Source organism: Coregonus clupeaformis, chromosome 7 (assembly GCF_020615455.1).
Source record: "Coregonus clupeaformis isolate EN_2021a chromosome 7, ASM2061545v1, whole genome shotgun sequence".
Classification (NCBI taxonomy): Eukaryota; Metazoa; Chordata; class Actinopteri; order Salmoniformes; family Salmonidae; genus Coregonus; species Coregonus clupeaformis.
Genome location: NC_059198.1, coordinates 41589861 through 41608773, shown reverse-complemented (window position 1 = coordinate 41608773; position 18913 = coordinate 41589861). Strand labels below are relative to the sequence as shown.

General features: G+C 42.6%; 2 protein-coding genes across 4 annotated transcripts in view; both read right to left on the bottom strand.

The window, feature by feature from the left end:
• Nucleotides 1-3133, bottom strand: part of LOC121569191 (aspartyl/asparaginyl beta-hydroxylase) — a 42324-nt gene extending 39191 nt beyond the window's left edge. Inside the window, exon 1 of the mRNA XM_041879940.2 lies at nt 2761-3133. Coding sequence (XP_041735874.2) covers nt 2761-2800 — 40 coding nt within the window. The 5' untranslated portion in view covers nt 2801-3133. The remainder of the gene's footprint in view (nt 1-2760) is intronic.
• Nucleotides 3134-7009: 3876 nt separating this feature from the next.
• On the bottom strand, nt 7010-18087 carry LOC121569190 (WD repeat-containing protein 48). Of its 3 annotated transcripts, XR_006001336.2 has the most exons (20): nt 17984-18087; nt 15540-15680; nt 15072-15150; nt 14277-14359; nt 13943-14072; nt 13425-13513; nt 13128-13229; nt 12646-12870; nt 10603-10677; nt 10307-10409; nt 10012-10109; nt 9807-9914; nt 9615-9711; nt 9402-9494; nt 9151-9256; nt 8796-8883; nt 8586-8662; nt 8199-8391; nt 7808-8102; nt 7010-7452 (listed from the first exon to the last, which is right to left on the bottom strand). XR_006001336.2 is itself a non-coding variant. In XM_041879936.2 (19 exons), exons 1-19 carry the CDS (start codon nt 18029-18031, stop codon nt 8007-8009), a joined length of 2031 nt encoding a protein of 676 aa, XP_041735870.1. In that variant the 5' UTR covers nt 18032-18087; the 3' UTR covers nt 7010-8006. The 3 variants fall into 3 exon arrangements, 2 of the variants coding, with proteins under 2 accessions (XP_041735870.1, XP_041735871.1); XM_041879936.2 differs by having other exon boundaries at nt 7010-8102; XM_041879937.2 differs by having other exon boundaries at nt 7010-8102; nt 15072-15147.
• Between the last annotated feature and the right edge of the window lie 826 nt (nt 18088-18913).

Here is an 18913-nt window from a genome sequence, read left to right as displayed (position 1 = left end):
CCTGTCGTTCTCCGCTAACGTTAAGGCGGTGACCCGATCCTGTAGGTTCATGCTCTACAACATTCGGAGAGTACGACCCTGCCTTACACAGGAAGCGGCACAGGTCCTAATCCAGGCACTTGTCATCTCCCGTCTGGATTACTGCAACTCGCTGTTGGCTGGGCTCCCTGCCTGTGCCATTAAACCCCTACAACTCATCCAGAATGCCGCAGCCCGTCTGGTGTTCAACCTTCCCAAGTTCTCTCACGTCACCCCGCTCCTCCGCACACTCCACTGGCTTCCAGTTGAAGCTCGCATCTGCTACAAGACCATGGTGCTTGCCTACGGAGCTGTGAGGGGAACGGCACCTCCGTACCTTCAGGCTCTGATCAGTCCCTACACCCAAACGAGGGCATTGCGTTCATCCACCTCTGGTCTGCTGGCCCCCCTACCTCTGCGGAAGCACAGTTCCCGCTCAGCCCAGTCAAAACTGTTCGCTGCTCTGGCACGCCAATGGTGGAACAAGCTCCCTCACGAAGCCAGGACAGCGGAGTCACTCACCACCTTCCGGAGACACTTGAAACCCCACCTCTTTAAGGAAAACCTGGGATAGGCTAAAGTAATCCTTCTACCCCCCAAAAAAAAAAAAAAAAAAAAACATTTTGTAAAGTGGTTATCCCACTGGCTATAAGGTGAATGCACCAATTTGTAAGTCGCTCTGGATAAGAGCGTCTGCTAAATGACATAAATGTAAATGTAAAAACACTGCAGCAGAATTGGCACTTGTCCAAACACAGACAATGTAATAACATGACAGTTTCTGCTGCAGAGGTTGAACTTGAACTTCTCTAGAATTGAGCATGTCATTACACTACAGCATTTATAGCTTGCTGTAAACAAGAAAATAAAAAAAGTTGCTTAAATGTGTGAACAAGCAGCTCATGAATAGGCAGACACACCCCTTCTGCTACTTTACTGTGCACTACTGGTATAATAGAGTAATAATGTATTTTATAATGTATTGTTTTATGATGTAGGCTGTTGTTACCTTTTGTTGTATTGTAATTGTTTTAATCCTGTTTGGACCCTTGGCAGCAGCTAATGGAGATCGTCATAAATATTTAGAAAATACTACCATCTTCTCACTAGATGGGTGGAAAAATGCTTTACTGGCTTACCAACTTCCAATGATTTAACCTAGTCTAACAATTTTGATACCATACTTTAAGGGAGAACGCTGTACTGTACATGGCACTCTCTCGTATGCTTCTATCAATCGGGCACGCAATATGCTAGTTACCTTGATACAGAAACCATCACAGTCATCATTACATTTTAAATGGTGGTGGACAACTGTAGTATTTTTGGTGTCAACTCCGACTCCTGCTGACAAAAATGACCAAAATTAGCTACAGCTGCAATGTCAGAGTGTGTGCATGCACACTAATGAACTGGCTGATTGATTAGCAATGCAAGGAGCAGTCTGAAAATCTCTACTAACCAAAATAGTAAATGCTAATTAATAGCCTACGTCAGGAGCATATTAATGACTCCAGGATTTTTGGAGTCGACTCCGACTCTCCACCACTATATATAAACCTGTAAGGCTATCGGCTAATCTTAGTTTGTGTTTAACATAATAATATCCTCTATAATAAGTAGGGCATCATGGTAGTAGGTACATAAAAGGCGGCCAAAGGTTTATTTGGTTTGGGCTACCAGCTGTCCAACCTGGATGTTACATGGCAGCGACCATGAAAATGAAGAACTGTCAGGCATGCGCAAGCCTGCAAAATGTCTGGAGTTGGTTGATGTTGCCTTGGCTACGACCACTGGATCCAACGGATGCCACCCTAGTGTAGATGCAGTGTCTCTTTTGCAATACCAGCACAAACAACCCATTTAGTTCCCAGCACAGCAAACAGTGCCAAGCATTTGTAGGCTATGCCTTTCTATCCGATATTACAATCACAGTACATGCTGACTTTGTATGATACTTGGGATATGCCAAGCAAGTCCGTACAATGAAAACAACACAATTGAAATCCATGCATTGACTTACAAGGAACTGTAACATATCAACCACTCACAACACTTTCCACTTGTTTAGACTCGGTGCTTACAATGACACTCTCCTTCAACGATATTTGAAGAGGAGTAGGCTATTACTCGTGTGTTAAACACGTTAGGTAACCCTTTAATGATCCCGGCTGCTATAATCACACAAAATCCAGTGCAGAGTTACACAGGCTTTTTACCAGATCTGCGTGTCCAGGGATGGTCTGGATGAATGACATGGTGTGCACTGAAGGGAATAATTTGATAACTATGAGAGAAATTCCCCCGTATTGCCACACACGTCAACATTATTCATCATAATTTGAGAATAGAGAAACAAAAAGCCTAAACCAACCACCGAAGACAAATAGCTATAAGCTCCCTTCTAAATGTATTGAAGACATAGCTAACCTGCTGACACAGTTGACAACAGTAAACGTTAGAAGCAGCGGGGCAACATTGTATCATTGTTGTAACTGTAGCTAGTTGCTACATTGTAGCGTTACAAAATAGGCGCTGCACAATTGGCTCGAGGAAATAACATTATCAAAGACTTTGCCTCCAGCTCCTGCAGTTGCATAACTGGCAAAAAAATATTTAACTGGTTGCAACATCAAATACTCTGAGACCAGGTTGTTTAACTAGCTATACTTGCATATTAATCTATAGTTCACTAGCTATGCTGTTATCTAGTTAGCATAGGGATTAGGGAAAGGTACCGACCTTTTTTGGCTTGGTTTCTGGAATTCTTCCTTGGAGCCATTTTAAGTGCACGGATGCTGATAGTTCAAAGGGTTAGAAATGTTCAAATATTTAGCCTGTAAACCTTCTTGTTCCCTAAATTAATTTCTGATACCTCCTTATTAGTGGTAGCTTCCTACTGCTTACTATTTCAACAAAAAGTAATGTCCTCATTGATACTGACAAGCTAAAGTTTAATAATGAGTGATCTCAAATTCTGCCAGTCCACGACAGGGAATGAGGTCATGGGCGGAGTTTTCACCGGATTCTTTTTTGCAGTAATTCCACCGCGTGAACCACTATCGTTGGGAGTGCCCAGAGAAACCGCCCTGTAGTTTTTGATAAATTGCCTGGCCACTCGACCCCTTGATCCGGACAAACGCTACGCCACGCCCACGGATGTACATTTATTCTATGTAGCGAACTACAGAGCAGCGGAATAATTTTGTGTGAGTTGTCAGGCTATTTGATAACAGCAAAACGTGGCAAAAAAAGGGAACGTGTCCTCTGTCTATCGCGAGATCTTCACAAAACATAGCGATCAGAGGTTTAGGTGGCTGCTGGCTGGAAACACTAGGGGGTCCTATCCCCCCTCATCACCATTATATGTATGTTTCCTTTCAGATAGAGGTGGTGGTTCTGGGAGGGACAGAGGGGACTGTATTGTATCCAACCTGAGACAGGAGGGGGTCTTCTCTGTGTAGCTGGTGGTGCCTCAGTGTGCTGGGGGGGATTCCTGCAGTATCTTCCCAGGGTCAGATTTTACGGGATTGTCCCTGGAGAGGTTAATCTGTAGAGCGAGAGCTAGACAGAGAAATCGCCTCAGGGATGACTACACTTGCAAGAATTATATCGTTTGTATATACACTACTGGTCAGAAGTTTTAGAACACCTACTCATTCAAGGTTTTTCTTTATTTTTACTATTTTCTACATTGCAGAATAATAGTGAAGACATCAAACCTATGGAATAACACATATGGAATCATGCAGTAACCCAAAAAGTGTTTAATTTTGATTTGTTTATGTTATATTTGAGATTCTTCAAATAGCCACCCTTTGCCTTGATGACAGCTTTGCACACTCTTGGCATTCTCTCAACCAGCTTCACCTGGAATGCTTTTCCAACAGTCTTGAAGGAGTTCCCACATATGCTGAGCACTTGTTGGCTGCTTTTCCTTCACTCTGTGGTCCGACTCATCCCGACCCATCTCACTCTGGATAAGAGCGTCTGCTAAATGACCCCAAACATTTGGGGTTATGGTTGGGGGATTGTGGAGGCCAGGTCATCTGATGCAGCACTCCATCACTCTCCTTCTTGGTAAAATAACCCTTACACAGCCTGGAGGTGTGTCGGGTCATTGTCCTGTTGAAAAACAAATGATCGTCCCATGATCGTCCCACAAATACTTATTTTACACCATAATTTGCAAATAAATTCATTAAAAATCCTACAATGTGATTTTCTGGAATTTTTTTCTCTCATTTTGTCATTTTGTCTTAGTTGACGTGTACCTATGATGAAAATTACAGGCCTCTCTCATCTTTTTAAGTGGGAGAACTTGCACAATTGGTGGCTGACTAAATACTTATTTTCCCCACTGTAAATCAGACAGTGTCACCAGCAAAGCACCCCCACACCATAACACCTCCTCCATGTTTTACGATGGGAAATACACATGCGAGATCATCCGTTCACCCACACCGCGTCTCACAAAGACACGGCGGTTGGAACCAAAAATCTCAAATTTGGACTCATCAGACCAAAGGACAAATTTCCACCAGTCTAATGTCCATTGCTTGTGTTTCTTGGCCCAAGCAAGTCTCTTCTTATTGGTGTCCTTTAGTAGTGGTTTCTTTGCAGCAATTCGACCATGAAGGCCTGATTCACACAGTCTCCTCTGAACAGTTGATATTGAGATGTGTCTGTTACTTGAACTCTGTGAAGCATTTATTTGGGCTGCAATTTCTGAGGCTGGTAACTCTAATGAACTTATCCTCTGCAGCAGAGGTAACTCTGGGTTTTCCATTCCTGTGGTAGTCCTCATGAGAGCCAGTTTCATCATACATTTACATTTAAGTCATTTAGCAGACGCTCTTATCCAGAGCGACTTACAGTTAGTGAATACATTTTTTTTTTTTTATACTGGCCCCCCGTGGGAATCGAACCCACAACCCTGGCGTTGCAAACGCCATGCTCTATCAACTGAGCTACATCCCTGCCGGCCATTCCCTCCCCTACCCTGGACGACGCTGGGCCAATTGTGCGCCGCCCATGAGTCTCCCGGTCGCGGCCGGCTGCGACAGAGCCTGGATTCGAACCAGGATCTCTAGTGGCACAGTTAGCACTGCAAAGCAGTGCCTTAGACCACTGCGCCACCATCATAGCGCTTGATGGTTTTTGCGACTGCACTTGAAGAAACCTTCAAAGTTCTTGAAATGTTCTGTATTGACTGACCTTCATGTCTTAAAGTAATGATGGACTGTCGTTTCTCTTTGCTATTTGAGCTGTTCTTGCCATAATATGGACTTATGGCTATCTTCTGTATATCCCCCCACCTTGTCACAAAACAACTGATTGGCTCAAATGCATTAAGAAGGAAAGAAATTCCACCTGTTAATTGAAATGCATTCCAGGTGACCTCATGAAGCTGGTTGAGAGAATGCCAAGAGTGTGCAAAGCTGTCATCAAGGCAAAGGGTGACTATTTGAAGAATCTCAAATATAAAATATATTTTGATTTGTTTAACACTTGAATGAGTAGGTGTTCTAAAACTTTTGACCGGTAGTGTATATATATAGTTTTTTTATAGTTCAGCATTTGAGGTTTTCATGATAAATAATGTTGCATTTCACATACATGCAGGTGTACAGACCCAGGGCCGGCTCTAGCCATTTGGTGGCCCTAAACGAGATTTGGTTGGGGGGCCCTCAACCTAGTGGAAAAACATTTTAGTGTAGAGAAACATTTTAGTTTTAAAGCTAATTTCCTGCAATTCTACACATTTGTGACGACTTATGCCATGTTACTATGATATCGGAGTGAGAATAACTAAATCAATGGGGGGCCCCCTGGAGGTCAGGGCCCCTGGGCACATTCCCTGCGTGCCCGGTCGGTATTCGGCCATTTTTTTTTTTGCTGACATGGCTAATTGAGTGACTATCAGTGACTGACATAACATGAGAAAAACTGCTGACGCACAATCAAATTTCGAAATTGCACCTGGTGTATTCTACCATTCTTACCCTCAATAGTAAATTGAGACCCCGACTGAGTTTATGTTGCTTATGCCTGGAACCAGCCTTGTACAGACCCATAGATGACAGGGCTCAGACCATGACAACTGCAGGCCTGCTTCCAGCAGCATTTGTATTCCAACTCGGTCAACTACACTACAGAATAGGGTGATGGAGAAGAAACACTCTTCATCATCATCACACAAATATCACATTAACATTGCAATTGGTAGCTTGTTGTGTCCTGGAATTATGCAATATGATTTGTGACCGCAAGTCTCTGATCAATGCAATTCATCTTCCTCTGAAACTCAAAAGCATTTTATTCTCATTGTCATGTTGGTTAATTTATTAAGCACTTATTTACCCAAAATATACTACATTTAATTACATCAACACGTGGGAGCACATGGGTTGTGGATATGGAAACATAATTCTGTAGTAGCTATTTTCATGTAGAGCTTTTCAACAACCAGACAAAGCTTATCTTTCGACTAAAACCAAATAAATGATTTATTATAATACATTTGCTATAGCACTGTGTAATTCACATTGTTGGAGTGTTCCATTTAGAGTTGTAGAGCACAGTCTTCATTTTGTTTGCATAAATAAATTTTAAATGTTTTGTGATTCCCTCAAGAATATCTCCCCCTAGACTTTCGTCATTGTATCTGAAGAAGATTTAGCTGCAGGCTGTAATGGGTAATGTAATTTTTTTTACATTTTAGTCATTTAGCAGACACGCTTATCCAGAGCGACTTACAGTTAGTGAGTGCATACATTTTTTTTCATACTGGCCCCCCGTGGGAATCAAACCCACAACCCTGGCGTTGCAAACGCCATGCTCTACTAACTGAGCTACACGGGACTATGACAACAATTTAGCTTTCCTCTCAAATACAGTACAGTAGCCTATAAACATCCTGATTCCGTGGGTGAGATCCTTTAAAATCGTACATATCTGTTGCTTCTTCACACTTGATTTGTCTTTCCTCTCTTTTTAACATGAGAAAGCACCCTTTTGAAAATAACCTAGGGTTTGCAAAAAAAAAGAAATAAAATGTTCCTGATGAGGCGTACAACTTGTGCCAAAGTTGCCTACAAAATAATTACAGTCTATTTACAAAAAGAAAGATTGGGTCAGTAATTTAATATCAGCGTTCGTTAGCTAAAGAGATACAGGTTGGGGAATGTGTCCTTGTATGTGTCCATTTGGCGAGAGAAAAACTTCACCCAGCAGCCTTCAATACATCAGTCAGTTACCAAACTGAGGGATATCACACATGCATACTATAGAGTCATGTCTTTACATTCTGTCAAGTCCTTGATTGGTTTGAATGGTCGCCTGACAATCCAGAAAATCTTCCACAATGAACCGTTTCCTAAAAATGGATGGGGATGAAGGGTAGTGATAGGTGGTTGGAAACCAAGCGCGTTCCTGGAATGTATAGGGGGAGAAAAAATAAAATAATTTAATGTGTGCAGTCTACCAATCACGTCACAAAGTGAACCCCCAAGCATAGCGACGTTCTCAAGATGGACGGGCACGCCTTCTCTCTCTGAAGATAGACATGGTAATAAAACATCTTTCTTACAAAAATAAACTAAAGGAGGCAAAGAAATGGAATAAAAATAAACCTAAATGACAAAAACTTTAAAATTCCCTGGAATTGTCCTCAGTCCATTCACAGTACACAGCAACAATATTTTCTCGTCTTTCTCCTTGCGTTCTCATGCCTCTCTACATGGCTGGGTGTAGAATGGTGACTTTGTGTGATGCTCAGGCTACGGACCTTTTGAGGGGTTGTTAAGGTGTTGTGACCTCTTATAAGATCTTATAAGGAGTCGTTGAGCACAGGTTTGTGTTACTAACACATGGATCTGGTGGGATGAGTTGAATGGTCCAGGTTTGGTGCCAGAGGAAGAAGAAAGGAGGAGGAAGAGGAGGGCAGGCTAGCAGAAGATGAGCCTTCATCGCCGACACCGCCGACCTCACGTGGACTTCTGCCGGTAGTGAAGGGTTAGGTCTCCGCCGCTCTTCCAGATAAAATGCTTGACCGTCCGCAGGTCCATGTTGGGATCCAATACCTACAGACAACGAAAAGCGATCGTGGGAACATATATTAATACAAGACGTAACACAAAGGCAAAACATGGGGACCGTACCGTATAAGCGTACAGTACCTGGTCCTGACAGAGCAGCTCAATCTTCTCCTCGGCCAGCACGGCCACGTCCTCCTCCTCCTTCTGCTCGCTGGGCTTCTCGTTGTTCCCCGAGGTCCCCGTCTGAGACTCGTTGTCCAGGTTGATGATCTTCTCGTATACATGCTCCATCACCTTCCTCACCTGGAGCATGTCACTGGCCGACAGGCGGTCCCTATTGGAAGAACCACAACGTTGGAATATAACCGCAAGCTTGGAACATTGAACGGCGAGCGAAATAGTTCCAAATGAATGAAATGAATGATCCCTTTAGCAAAATGTGGTTTGCAGGGAAGAATGAACATGCAACACTAATAGGAAGAGAGAAACTGGTTCAATCGTTATAAGTGGCTTTAGTGTTTCACTTACTTCTTTAAGGTTTTTGCACCAGAGGAAGAATGAGGCTGGAGGTAGAACGGGATTTTGTTGAATTTGGGCATGTTTTTCTAAAAGACAGGGAAGAAAAAGCTGAAAATCATACATGAGAATCATAGTGTATAAACACTATACAATTAGCTATAATACATTACTGTCGAAAGATATGTATATTTATCATTAAATTAAAGGACGAGAGCTCACATCCACGGTGATGTCGATGACCCACTGTGGCACGGTCTCGTTAAGCAACATGGACTCAGTCTCACCACCTGAGTCTCGACACAACAACCTGGAGAGAGAGAGAGTCTTGATTAAGCCTGCCGGGAGGGCCAGGTGGGTGGGGTTTGCACTTTTAGTACTATTCCATTGGTTCCATTGCACCGGGAAAGCTCAATCGAGTGCAGCTTAAGTATTTGAACGAAAACAAATACTATTTCAACACATGACCGACTATGACACGGCGTCTTAGCACAGACTTCAATAGCAGCTGGTCACATTTCATGTACTCTAAGCAATGCTACACTGTGATACATAGAGATAGGATTGTGTATTCTACCTGAACAAGGTCCTTCCCCCTGTCTCTCCAAAGATGACTGGCGTGTGAGGGGGAACCAGGAAGTAGCCGTTCCCTTTCTGTATCCTGCTCTCATGCTCCCCATTCACTGTAGACACACACACACACACACACACACACACACACACACACACACACACACACACACACACACACCCATCAGAACATCACTGATAGATTTCATTCAACTTAATAACATCCGCATTATAATGTATGTGGGTATAGCAGCTCACTGTGGTTCATCTCTGTTTCTTCGTCCATGGGGTTGATGTGGGTCCGGGGCCAATACTCCAGTAAGGCCTGCAGCAGCAGTCCACCAAGGTTCACTAGAAGAGAACAGAACTCTGTAGGAACGATACTGCATGTATGGTAACACTGTCTGGGTAAAAATTAAAGTCAACCCTATCTTACAGGGCAGTAAAAAAAAAAAAAAAAAAAACACTCACACTTCGGGTCAGACCCATCAGGACTGGAGAAGCCTGCATCCTTGGCTGACACCCACGCAGCAAAGCAGTCGCTCTCATCCAGGGTGATGGTCAACATCTACCCAACAGAATATGTGTATTAGAATGAGGACAAATCACTGTTCTACCGACTGTCCAAAGCTTACAATGTAAAACTGGGCAGGATCATCTTACCCCAGTTTTAAGATCCACTGAGAACCAGTTTGGCACATACACCATTTTAAACCTCTTTTTAATCTCTTCGTCAAACTCCATCTTTCCCAGGTCTTCCCCTTTACACGCCTGGATGGGGACAAGAGGTATTCAATCAAACAATTTGACAAACAATGGAGAGATGGAAGATAAATGATAGATAGAAGAGAGAGCAAAGGGCACACACCTTTAAAACATCCCAGTATGCAACATTGTTGTTGGTGTCTTTGGTTAGTATGTGTCTCTTGTCGTTCAGAATGTGGCACTGGATAATGCTGGCTCCACCTAGTGGACAGAAATACACAGAACACTCATTTAGGCCTAGAACATATCTATTCTATTTTAAACACCTTCTGTATTTGCAACGCAGTTTATTGGGAAATGTATGAAGATATATTCAATAAAAAACAAGAATTCAATCAATCATATTTAATGATTAATTGATCATACAAAAATAAGAAGAGTGTGTGTGGTGTTTTTACCTGTAACGACCTGCTCGGGTTGTGTACAGAGAGGCGTCAGGGGAGCAGTGCAGTCGTTGTCGTAATCGCCAGATGCTCGGAAATTATGAATGCCCTTCAGAGACTGCAATGAGTCATGACGGGAAACATAATCAGGGAGTGAACATTGCATTAAAAGTATACAGAAACACACAGGCCTCACTGAATCCTGTTTTTTCTGTTATATTATCTACAGTGTAATTCTATGTCTACTTAATATTAACATATCCATTACTCATATAAAACCCCTGTTGTTCTACTTCAGCTATGCTGCTTACCCATTTGTTGACGGTGGACTTGGTGGTGGAGACCCAGAGGGCCGTGGGGGGGTCTGCCGAGCGGTCCAGCTCCATCTGAACCAGGGAGACACAGACAACAGATAGGGTCATTCAGATAGGACAAGAGGTCATTCAGACAGGACAAGAGGTCATTCAGACAGGAGAACTGTGATGGGCAGATTTGTTGTTGATAGAAACACTTTAGGATCACTTCACCTTGATATTACTTGCTGATTATCTTTAAGATTTCTCATTAATGCGATCCTGACTCTACTAATCATTATACTAGCCTACTTTCATATATACAACAGTCTTAAAAAAACATTTAAGTTAATGTTACAAAATACTTACAGTGGGGAGAACAAGTATTTGATACACTGCCGAATTTGCAGGTTTTCCTACTTACAAAGCATGTAGAGGTCTGTAATTTTTATCATAGGTACACTTCAACTGTGAGAGACGGAATCTAAAACAAAAATCCAGAAAATCACATTGTATGATTTTTAAGTAATTCATTTGAATTTTATTGCATGACATAAGTATTTGATACATCAGAAAAGCAGAACTTAATATTTGGTACAGAAACCTTTGTTTGCAATTACAGAGATCATACGTTTCCTGTAGGTCTTGACCAGGTTTGCACACACTGCAGCAGGGATTTTGGCCCACTCCTCCATACAGACCTTCTCCAGATCCTTCAGGTTTCGGGGCTGTCGCTGGGCAATACGGACTTTCAGCTCCCTCCAAATATGTTCTATTGGGTTCAGGTCTGGAGACTGGCTAGGCCACTCCAGGACCTTGAGATGCTTCTTACGAAGCCACTCCTTAGTTGCCCTGGCTGTGTGTTTCGGGTCGTTGTCATGCTGGAAGACCCAGCCACAACCCATCTTCAATGCTCTTACTGAGGGAAGGAGGTTGTTGGCCAAGATCTCGCGATACATGGCCCCACCCATCCTCCCCTCAATACAGTGCAGTCGTCCTGCCCCTTTGCAGAAAAGCATCCCCAAAAGAAAGATGTTTCCACCTCCATGCTTCACGGTTGGGATGGTGTTCTTGGGGTTGTACTCATCCTTCTTCTTCCTCCAAACACGGCGAGTGGAGTTTAGACCAAAAAGCTCTATTTTTGTCTCATCAGACCACATGACCTTCTCCCATTCCTCCTCTGGATCATCCAGATGGTCATTGGCAAACTTCAGACGGGCCTGGACATGCGCTGGCTTGAGCAGGGGGACCTTGCGTGCACTGCAGGATTTGAATCCATGACGGCAAGTGTGTTACTAATGGTTTTCTTTGAGACTGTGGTCCCAGCTCTCTTCAGGTCATTGACCAGGTCCTGCCGTGTAGTTCTGGGCTGATCCCTCACCCTCCTCATGATCATTGATGCCCCACGAGGTGAGATCTTGCATGGAGCCCGAGACCGAGGGTGATTGACCGTCATCTTGAACTTCTTCCATTTTCTAATAATTGCGCCAAGCTGCTTGCCTATTGTCCTGTAGCCCATCCCAGCCTTGTACAGGTCTACTATTTTATCCCTGATGTCCTTACACGGCTCTCTGGTCTTGGCCATTGTGGAGAGGTTGGAGTCTGTTTGATTGAGTGTGTGGACAGGTGTCTTTTATACAGGTAATGAGTTCAAACAGGTGCAGTTAATACAGGTAATGAGTGGAGAACAGGAGGGCTTCTTAAAGAAAAACTAACAGGTCTGTGAGAGCCGGAATTCTTACTGGTTGGTAGGTGATCAAATACTTATGTCATGCAATAAAATGCAAATTAATTACTTAAAAATCATACAATGTGATTTTCTGGAATTTTGTTTTAGATTCAGTCTCTCACAGTTGAAGTGTACCTATGATAAAAATTACAGACCTCTACATGCTTTGTAAATAGGAAAACCTGCAAAATTGGCAGTGTATCAAATACTTGTTCTCCCCACTGTAAATCCAATAAACATCTAGGCCTAATATCTACAAGTTACAACGTTTTCAACTACGTTCCCCAGCATGCCGTCTGCTCGGCATATCGCAGTAACCCCACCCCTCTCACCTTGAGGACGGGGGCCTTCTCCTCGCAGATGAGAACGCGGAGGTCTGGATTCCTCAGGTCGGTGCAGTAGATCTTGCGGTCGCGTCCGCCGGAGTAGACATGCGTGAAGGCTTCGTTGACCTGCAGGGCCCACACGCCCTCATCGTGCACCCGGTAGGTAGCGATGCACCGCTGCTGCCCCAGCGACCACAGACGGATGGTCCCGTCTGAGCTGCCCGAGAGACACTGGTGGGAAAAAGCAAGATGTAACATTAGGAATAAAACATTTTCAAAGCTTTCCCAAAAATGTCCGGGTTGTTCGAAATCCAAGTTGAAAAATTCCAGGTTGGAGACTTCCCTCGCAGCTTATTTCCTGCTGATTCCAGAAATGACTGAAAAATTCCTCTCCCTCCTATGAAATATGAGGCTTAAACAAGAGAGACATTGCGGCTGACATTTTTAAGGGTGAGGAATGAGATGAGATTTCTAAGGGCCATCCATACCTGAGTGCCATCCCTGTTTAGCAGTAATGATTTGACGTTGTCTGTGTGACCTTTTAACTTCATCAGCTTGGCACAGGTTCGAGGATCCCAAACTCTCAGCACCTGTAACAGGACACATTCACTCTCTATGAGGTATATGAAAACACAGGTTTAGCTTTTTGTTCTTACACACATCTTACTTTAGAAAATGGAGGTGAAGTAACTCAGGTTCAGTTAGCTGGAAGTATTATACCAATCTCATCACACCACTAGAAACATTAAGAATATATCAATAAAAATGTGTTTTAAAAAACCCACCTTTTCAGTGGACCCTGACACAATGACGGTGCCCATCTGATTCATAGCCAGACTGTAGATAGAGTCTTTGTTCCCACTCAGTGAGGAGGCTGGGAGACGACAACAACAGCATAGTCACCACAACACTCAGGTCTGTCTCAACAGTCTACTGGTCAGCAACCAGGAAAGTCCCACTGAGACACAGAGTGTATTTTACATATTTAAGATATCCATGTCCATCCTTCAAATTGATGTGTACTACAGAAACAAGAACTTTGTCTTCAATGATGGTTCTCCAGATACACATCCATCTCATGTTTTCATTCCAAGTAGTGCAGTAAACATTTACGATACTCAGTCCGGGATGTGCCTGTGACATGATATAGCAGGGTCATGTTCATTAGGGCATGCAATGGAAAACACTTTACGCAACAGGAAAAGAAAATTATCTTTCCAGATAGTCCCTCCCTGTTTCAGTTCCTTTTCTTCAGTTCGGTGCCTAATGTCTGAACAGGACCCAGATGAGAACGCATACTTACTGGTGACAGTATTATTGGAGGCGGTCAGTGCCGTTAGTGTGTTGACGTCCCATAGAAAGATCTGTCTGTCCAGCCCTGCTGAGGCCACCAGTTCCTTGTCCTTGGCATAGGCTAAGGCTTTGACATAGTCCTGTACAGACAAAACCATAGGGGGTCACATAAATCTGATGCCAAGTCCATGCTTTTGAGTAAGATTTGGGTTCTGATTGTGTTTCAGCCTATACCTTGAGATGTGCATGTTAACTCTAATGTAGCAGTAACGTTATGCGTACATATCTTAAGTTTGGTCTTTGTGATGATTTTAGAGCTCAGTACACAGTATGCTATTACATACCTTATGTGTTCGCAATGTGGACATGCAGAATCCCTTATGCGCATTCCAGACTTTCACTGTGGTGTCTGAGGAAGCAGATATCACTGGAATACAGAGTATATGGAACAGACAATATGCCATTAAAAATATACATTTTCAAAGTAAAAAACAACAACTATTTATACCAAATGGCTTGCAGGCTTAAAGTAACTGTCCAGTGTTTCCAGATTTCTATGAAATATTACCTATAATTAATTACACTATGAGTGAAATAGTTTTCCTTCCACATTTTTTTAAATGTTAAAAAGCAGCTTTTCTGTGTTGGAATGGTGTGGGCATACTGCATACCGTTCATTAATAATATTCATGCGAGTAGACCGCTGATTGGCCAGCTCAGGAGGATTACAAAATATAAAGTATTTTTGAAATGGTCTGTTTGAGGTACAAGTTTGAGGTGGGGATTTTTTAAGAGTTTTTTCTCCAATTTATGCTTTGGCCACAAATATGAGTATAGGATGAGTCAACAACATTATTTGGGTATGAGTTAACAGAATATGAACTTTTAAAAGTGCGATTTTCCCTGGACAGTTACTTGACAGACTGCAAAACATACAAAAATATATAGGAGCAAATATCCATAAACAGGGTTTTGCCAATTTGCACGTGATGGAAATGTCATAAAATCTGATTGCTTTTCTGTGATAATTATTTAATAAAAATGTATGCTTTCCATTCTGAGGTGTAGGGCACTGTTCCACACTGTTGTCGGACAGTTTAACCCTTTCAGCTCTGGATTAATACATTACACTGACTCACATGTCTTCCCATTGCAACAGAGGACAATGTCATTGACCCAATCTGTGTGGTGTTCCATCGACGCAATGTATGGGTCCTGCTGCAATAAAGTGGGCATACGCTGCAATATCAGTGGGTTTATGCAAGTATTCTATGACAATCAATTACAATAACAGCACAACAAATACGTCTGGATCTTTTCATTTGAACATTGACCATAGGCATTGGTCTGTACATCTATGCATCTACAATATCAGCTCTTTCTCAATAATTCTTTCCTCAACACCCTTAACATCCTCTCTCTTGCCTCCTTCTCGAAACAGGGGAGGGACCTTCTCCTCCAATACAGTTGAGAAGGAGACGATAGGATGTCAGGAATCAAGAAAAGACGAGCGCTAGAGCCATCAACAGTGTGACCTTGAGGGAAAGGGGTCATGATGATATTATGGCATTCTGCCAGGTGGAGTGTGTAGGTGACGGACAGGTTACCTTGTGCTGGTTGACGCTCCATATCCTAATGATGGAGTCTCGGCCAGCCGTGAAGAGGCGGTTCAAGGCCGGGTCGAGCTGCAGAGCGTTCACCCCATTGCGGTTATACTTCTCCACCTCATCCCTAATCACATAGGATACCTGCAGAGAGAATTGGATGAGTGCAATTTGAACCGTATTACAATAAAATGAAGATAGATTGGCGTTGTTTCTGGTGAATCCTTGACATTGACATGTCCTATAATAACATAGAGGCACTGGTGTTGGCACTGTAGCTGAAACCTTTCAAGTGTCATAAATGGCTTGTAAACACCGGTAATGTATATTGGTCAAGGATATATGTTGAAATGGTACTTGTGTAAACTAATGATGCTACAGCAGGAGTGTCAGGTGAGTCCTGTAAATACTAGCCCTTGATCATGACTCTCAGTTCCATTACACATAAGAGTAATTGGACGAAGGTGTCTTCTGTAGGAGGGAGTTTTGTTAACAACTCCAACACTCAATCTGAACATTAACACGCGTCGCTTGCGGTACGGTATTGGAAGCATAAGGACCTTATCTTTCATATCTGCGAGAAATAATAATACAAAAATAGTTAAATTGATACACACCTTGATAGGTTTAGTGTTCCCACACAGCCATATCTCCGTGTTACAGCGCTTGTTTACAGAAAACAGACAGAAGTCGAGGCGACCACCTGTGCTAATTTAGCAATAAGGCCCGAGCGGGTGTGGTATATTGGCCATATACCACAACCCCCGAGGTGCCTTATTGCTATTATAAAACTGGTTACCAACGTAATTAGAGCAGTAAAAATACATGTTTTGTCATACCCGTGGTATACGGTCTGATATACCACGCTGTCAGCACATCAGCATTCAGGGCTTGAACCACCCAGTTTATAATTAGCTATCTAGCATGCTCCGAACACCAGTGTGTAAAGCGTAACTCGGGAAGTGTAGCAGAAGTGTAGTTTCGTCGGATGGAGGCACTCATAGCTGTATGGATCTGTAACTGCTACAGTAAGTGTATCTTTTTTATTTGAAGGATTCTTTCTCGCTGATGAAAAATAAGGGCCATATGTTTCGAAAGCCGTATCGCAAGTGATGATTATTGACGTTTCTAAACATTAAAACACAGCGTTGGGATTTTAGTTCACATGAGGCAGTCATGGGCAAAGCTAATAGAGCTCACCAGCTTGTAGTCCTAAAACCCGGAAATTAGTTACCTCTGGTTCGTTCACCCATCCCTATGGGAAAAATTGGGTTTCGGAATAAAACGCGGAAAATAAGGTCTGAGGTTAGCACAGGCTTAGGAGATTTTATACGTTTTGTTCTATTTAATAATAGCAGTCAGTTAACATGACCTTTATGAGCTATGAAGCCTTTATGTGCTTTGTGCTTAGAAAAAGTGACGTTAGCTGATGAAGATTATCTCATAGAACAAAACGTATAAAATCTCCTAAGCATGTGTTTACCACAGACCTTATTTTCGGCATTTATCCAAAAACGCCATTCATTTTTCCCATAGGCTTTGTCCAATGAACCATGGCGGAGTTAGTGCCTACAAAAAAACGACCATTACCATTTCTCTCTATGGCTGAGAACTGCAGGGAGAAGGCACAATGCCGCCTAAAGTTTTCGAGAGTTGTGTAAATAATAGCCGTCCTATTAAACACAGCCTAAATGTATGTTCTGGGAGACCATAGCCTGCTGACAGACAGTGTAATTGTTTTTTATTGCACTATATGCTAATTGAGTGGCTCTGCAATGCATATCTGGTTAAATTCGATGCTAATGGTTTTCCAGGTGCAGAATACAAATTTGCAGATATCTACATACAAACATTATATTGCATCAACAGGGGACAAGGACACTTGTTGACCATCTACTGTAATGCAGCACTGAACACACTGCATGCCATCATTAGTATTGCATATGTGTGACTACAGTTTGATGACGTCGGGCAAAATAAGATCAAGCCTATAAAATTGTAATCAGACAAAGATAATTGCACCTTCCAACTGGTTGCATACTAGATAGCCAAGCTAGCTAGCTAACAGAAGGACGTGATTTTCTATCTCGTAACGTGAGAGTGGGCGCGGGGGGAATTCTTCCATCTCTAGCCGCAATAACACCCTATAATCCCACGTTCACATACAAATATCTTGACAACCCATTAAACACGAGACACAGTCTCGGTCAACCGAACTGAGTAATTTGCAGCGGGCCGCAGAATCTTTTGAGTAGCTGCAAGCTAAGCTAGCTAACGTTAGCTCTCTCTCTGGCGATGCCAGAGCCTGGGAGTGACCGGCTGCACTTGCCCGCCACACGTTGAGGGTTTAAAGACATCCATGGATAAGCAGGCAAAGGATACATTTCCGCAGCCATGAATGCAACTTGAAAAATCCTTAATCTGCATGACAATATAGATACATTTACCTGGACTTTTCTCCGCCCAGCAGCATTCTGCCTGTGAAGAGTCGCCATCTTACATGTTGACAGCTTGACGTCACTTCCATAAGGCGCAAAGGAGGATACTTCCGCAAAGGAGGATACTTCCGGAAAGCGGGCCCAATCTTCGAGGCTCCGCCTACAAAATTGATAACAGCCCTATCGTACAGATTTTTTTTTTTAACACTAAACAAAACTATAAACGCAACATGTAAAGTCCAAAAAACATTCCTTACCCCAGGATACTTCAACTGGTGACTGTCCGAGATAATAAAAAAACGAGCATTCTGTTGCTGCATAAATCTGATAGATTTATTGACGGGATAAATATAAATATAAATTAAATTAAATTGTAATTTCTCTACCATAAGCCGCCTCCAATGTCGTTTTAGAGAATTTGGCAGTACGTCCAACCGGCCTCACAACCGCAGACCAAGTGTAACCACGCCAGCCCAGGACCTCCACATCCTTTTTATTTATTTTATTTCACCTTTATTTAACCAGGTAAACCAGTTGAGAACAAGTTCTCATTTACAACTGCGACCTGGCCAAGATAAAGCAAAGCAGTGCGATAAAAACAACAACACAGAGTTACATATGGGGTAAAACAAAACAAAGTCAAAAATACAACAGAAATACATATAATATACAGTGTGCAAATTTAGCAAGTTATGGAGGTAAGGCAATAAAATAGGCTATAGTGCAAAATAATTACAATTTAGTATTAACACTGGAATGATGTGCAAGAGATGATGTGCAAATAGAGATACTGGGGTACAAATGAGCAAAATAAATAACAATATAGGGATGAGGTAGTTGGGCGGGCTAATTTCAGATGGGCTGTGTACAGGTGCAGTGATCGGTAAGGTGCTCTGACAACTGATGCTTAAAGTTAGTGAGGGAGATAAGTGTCTCCAG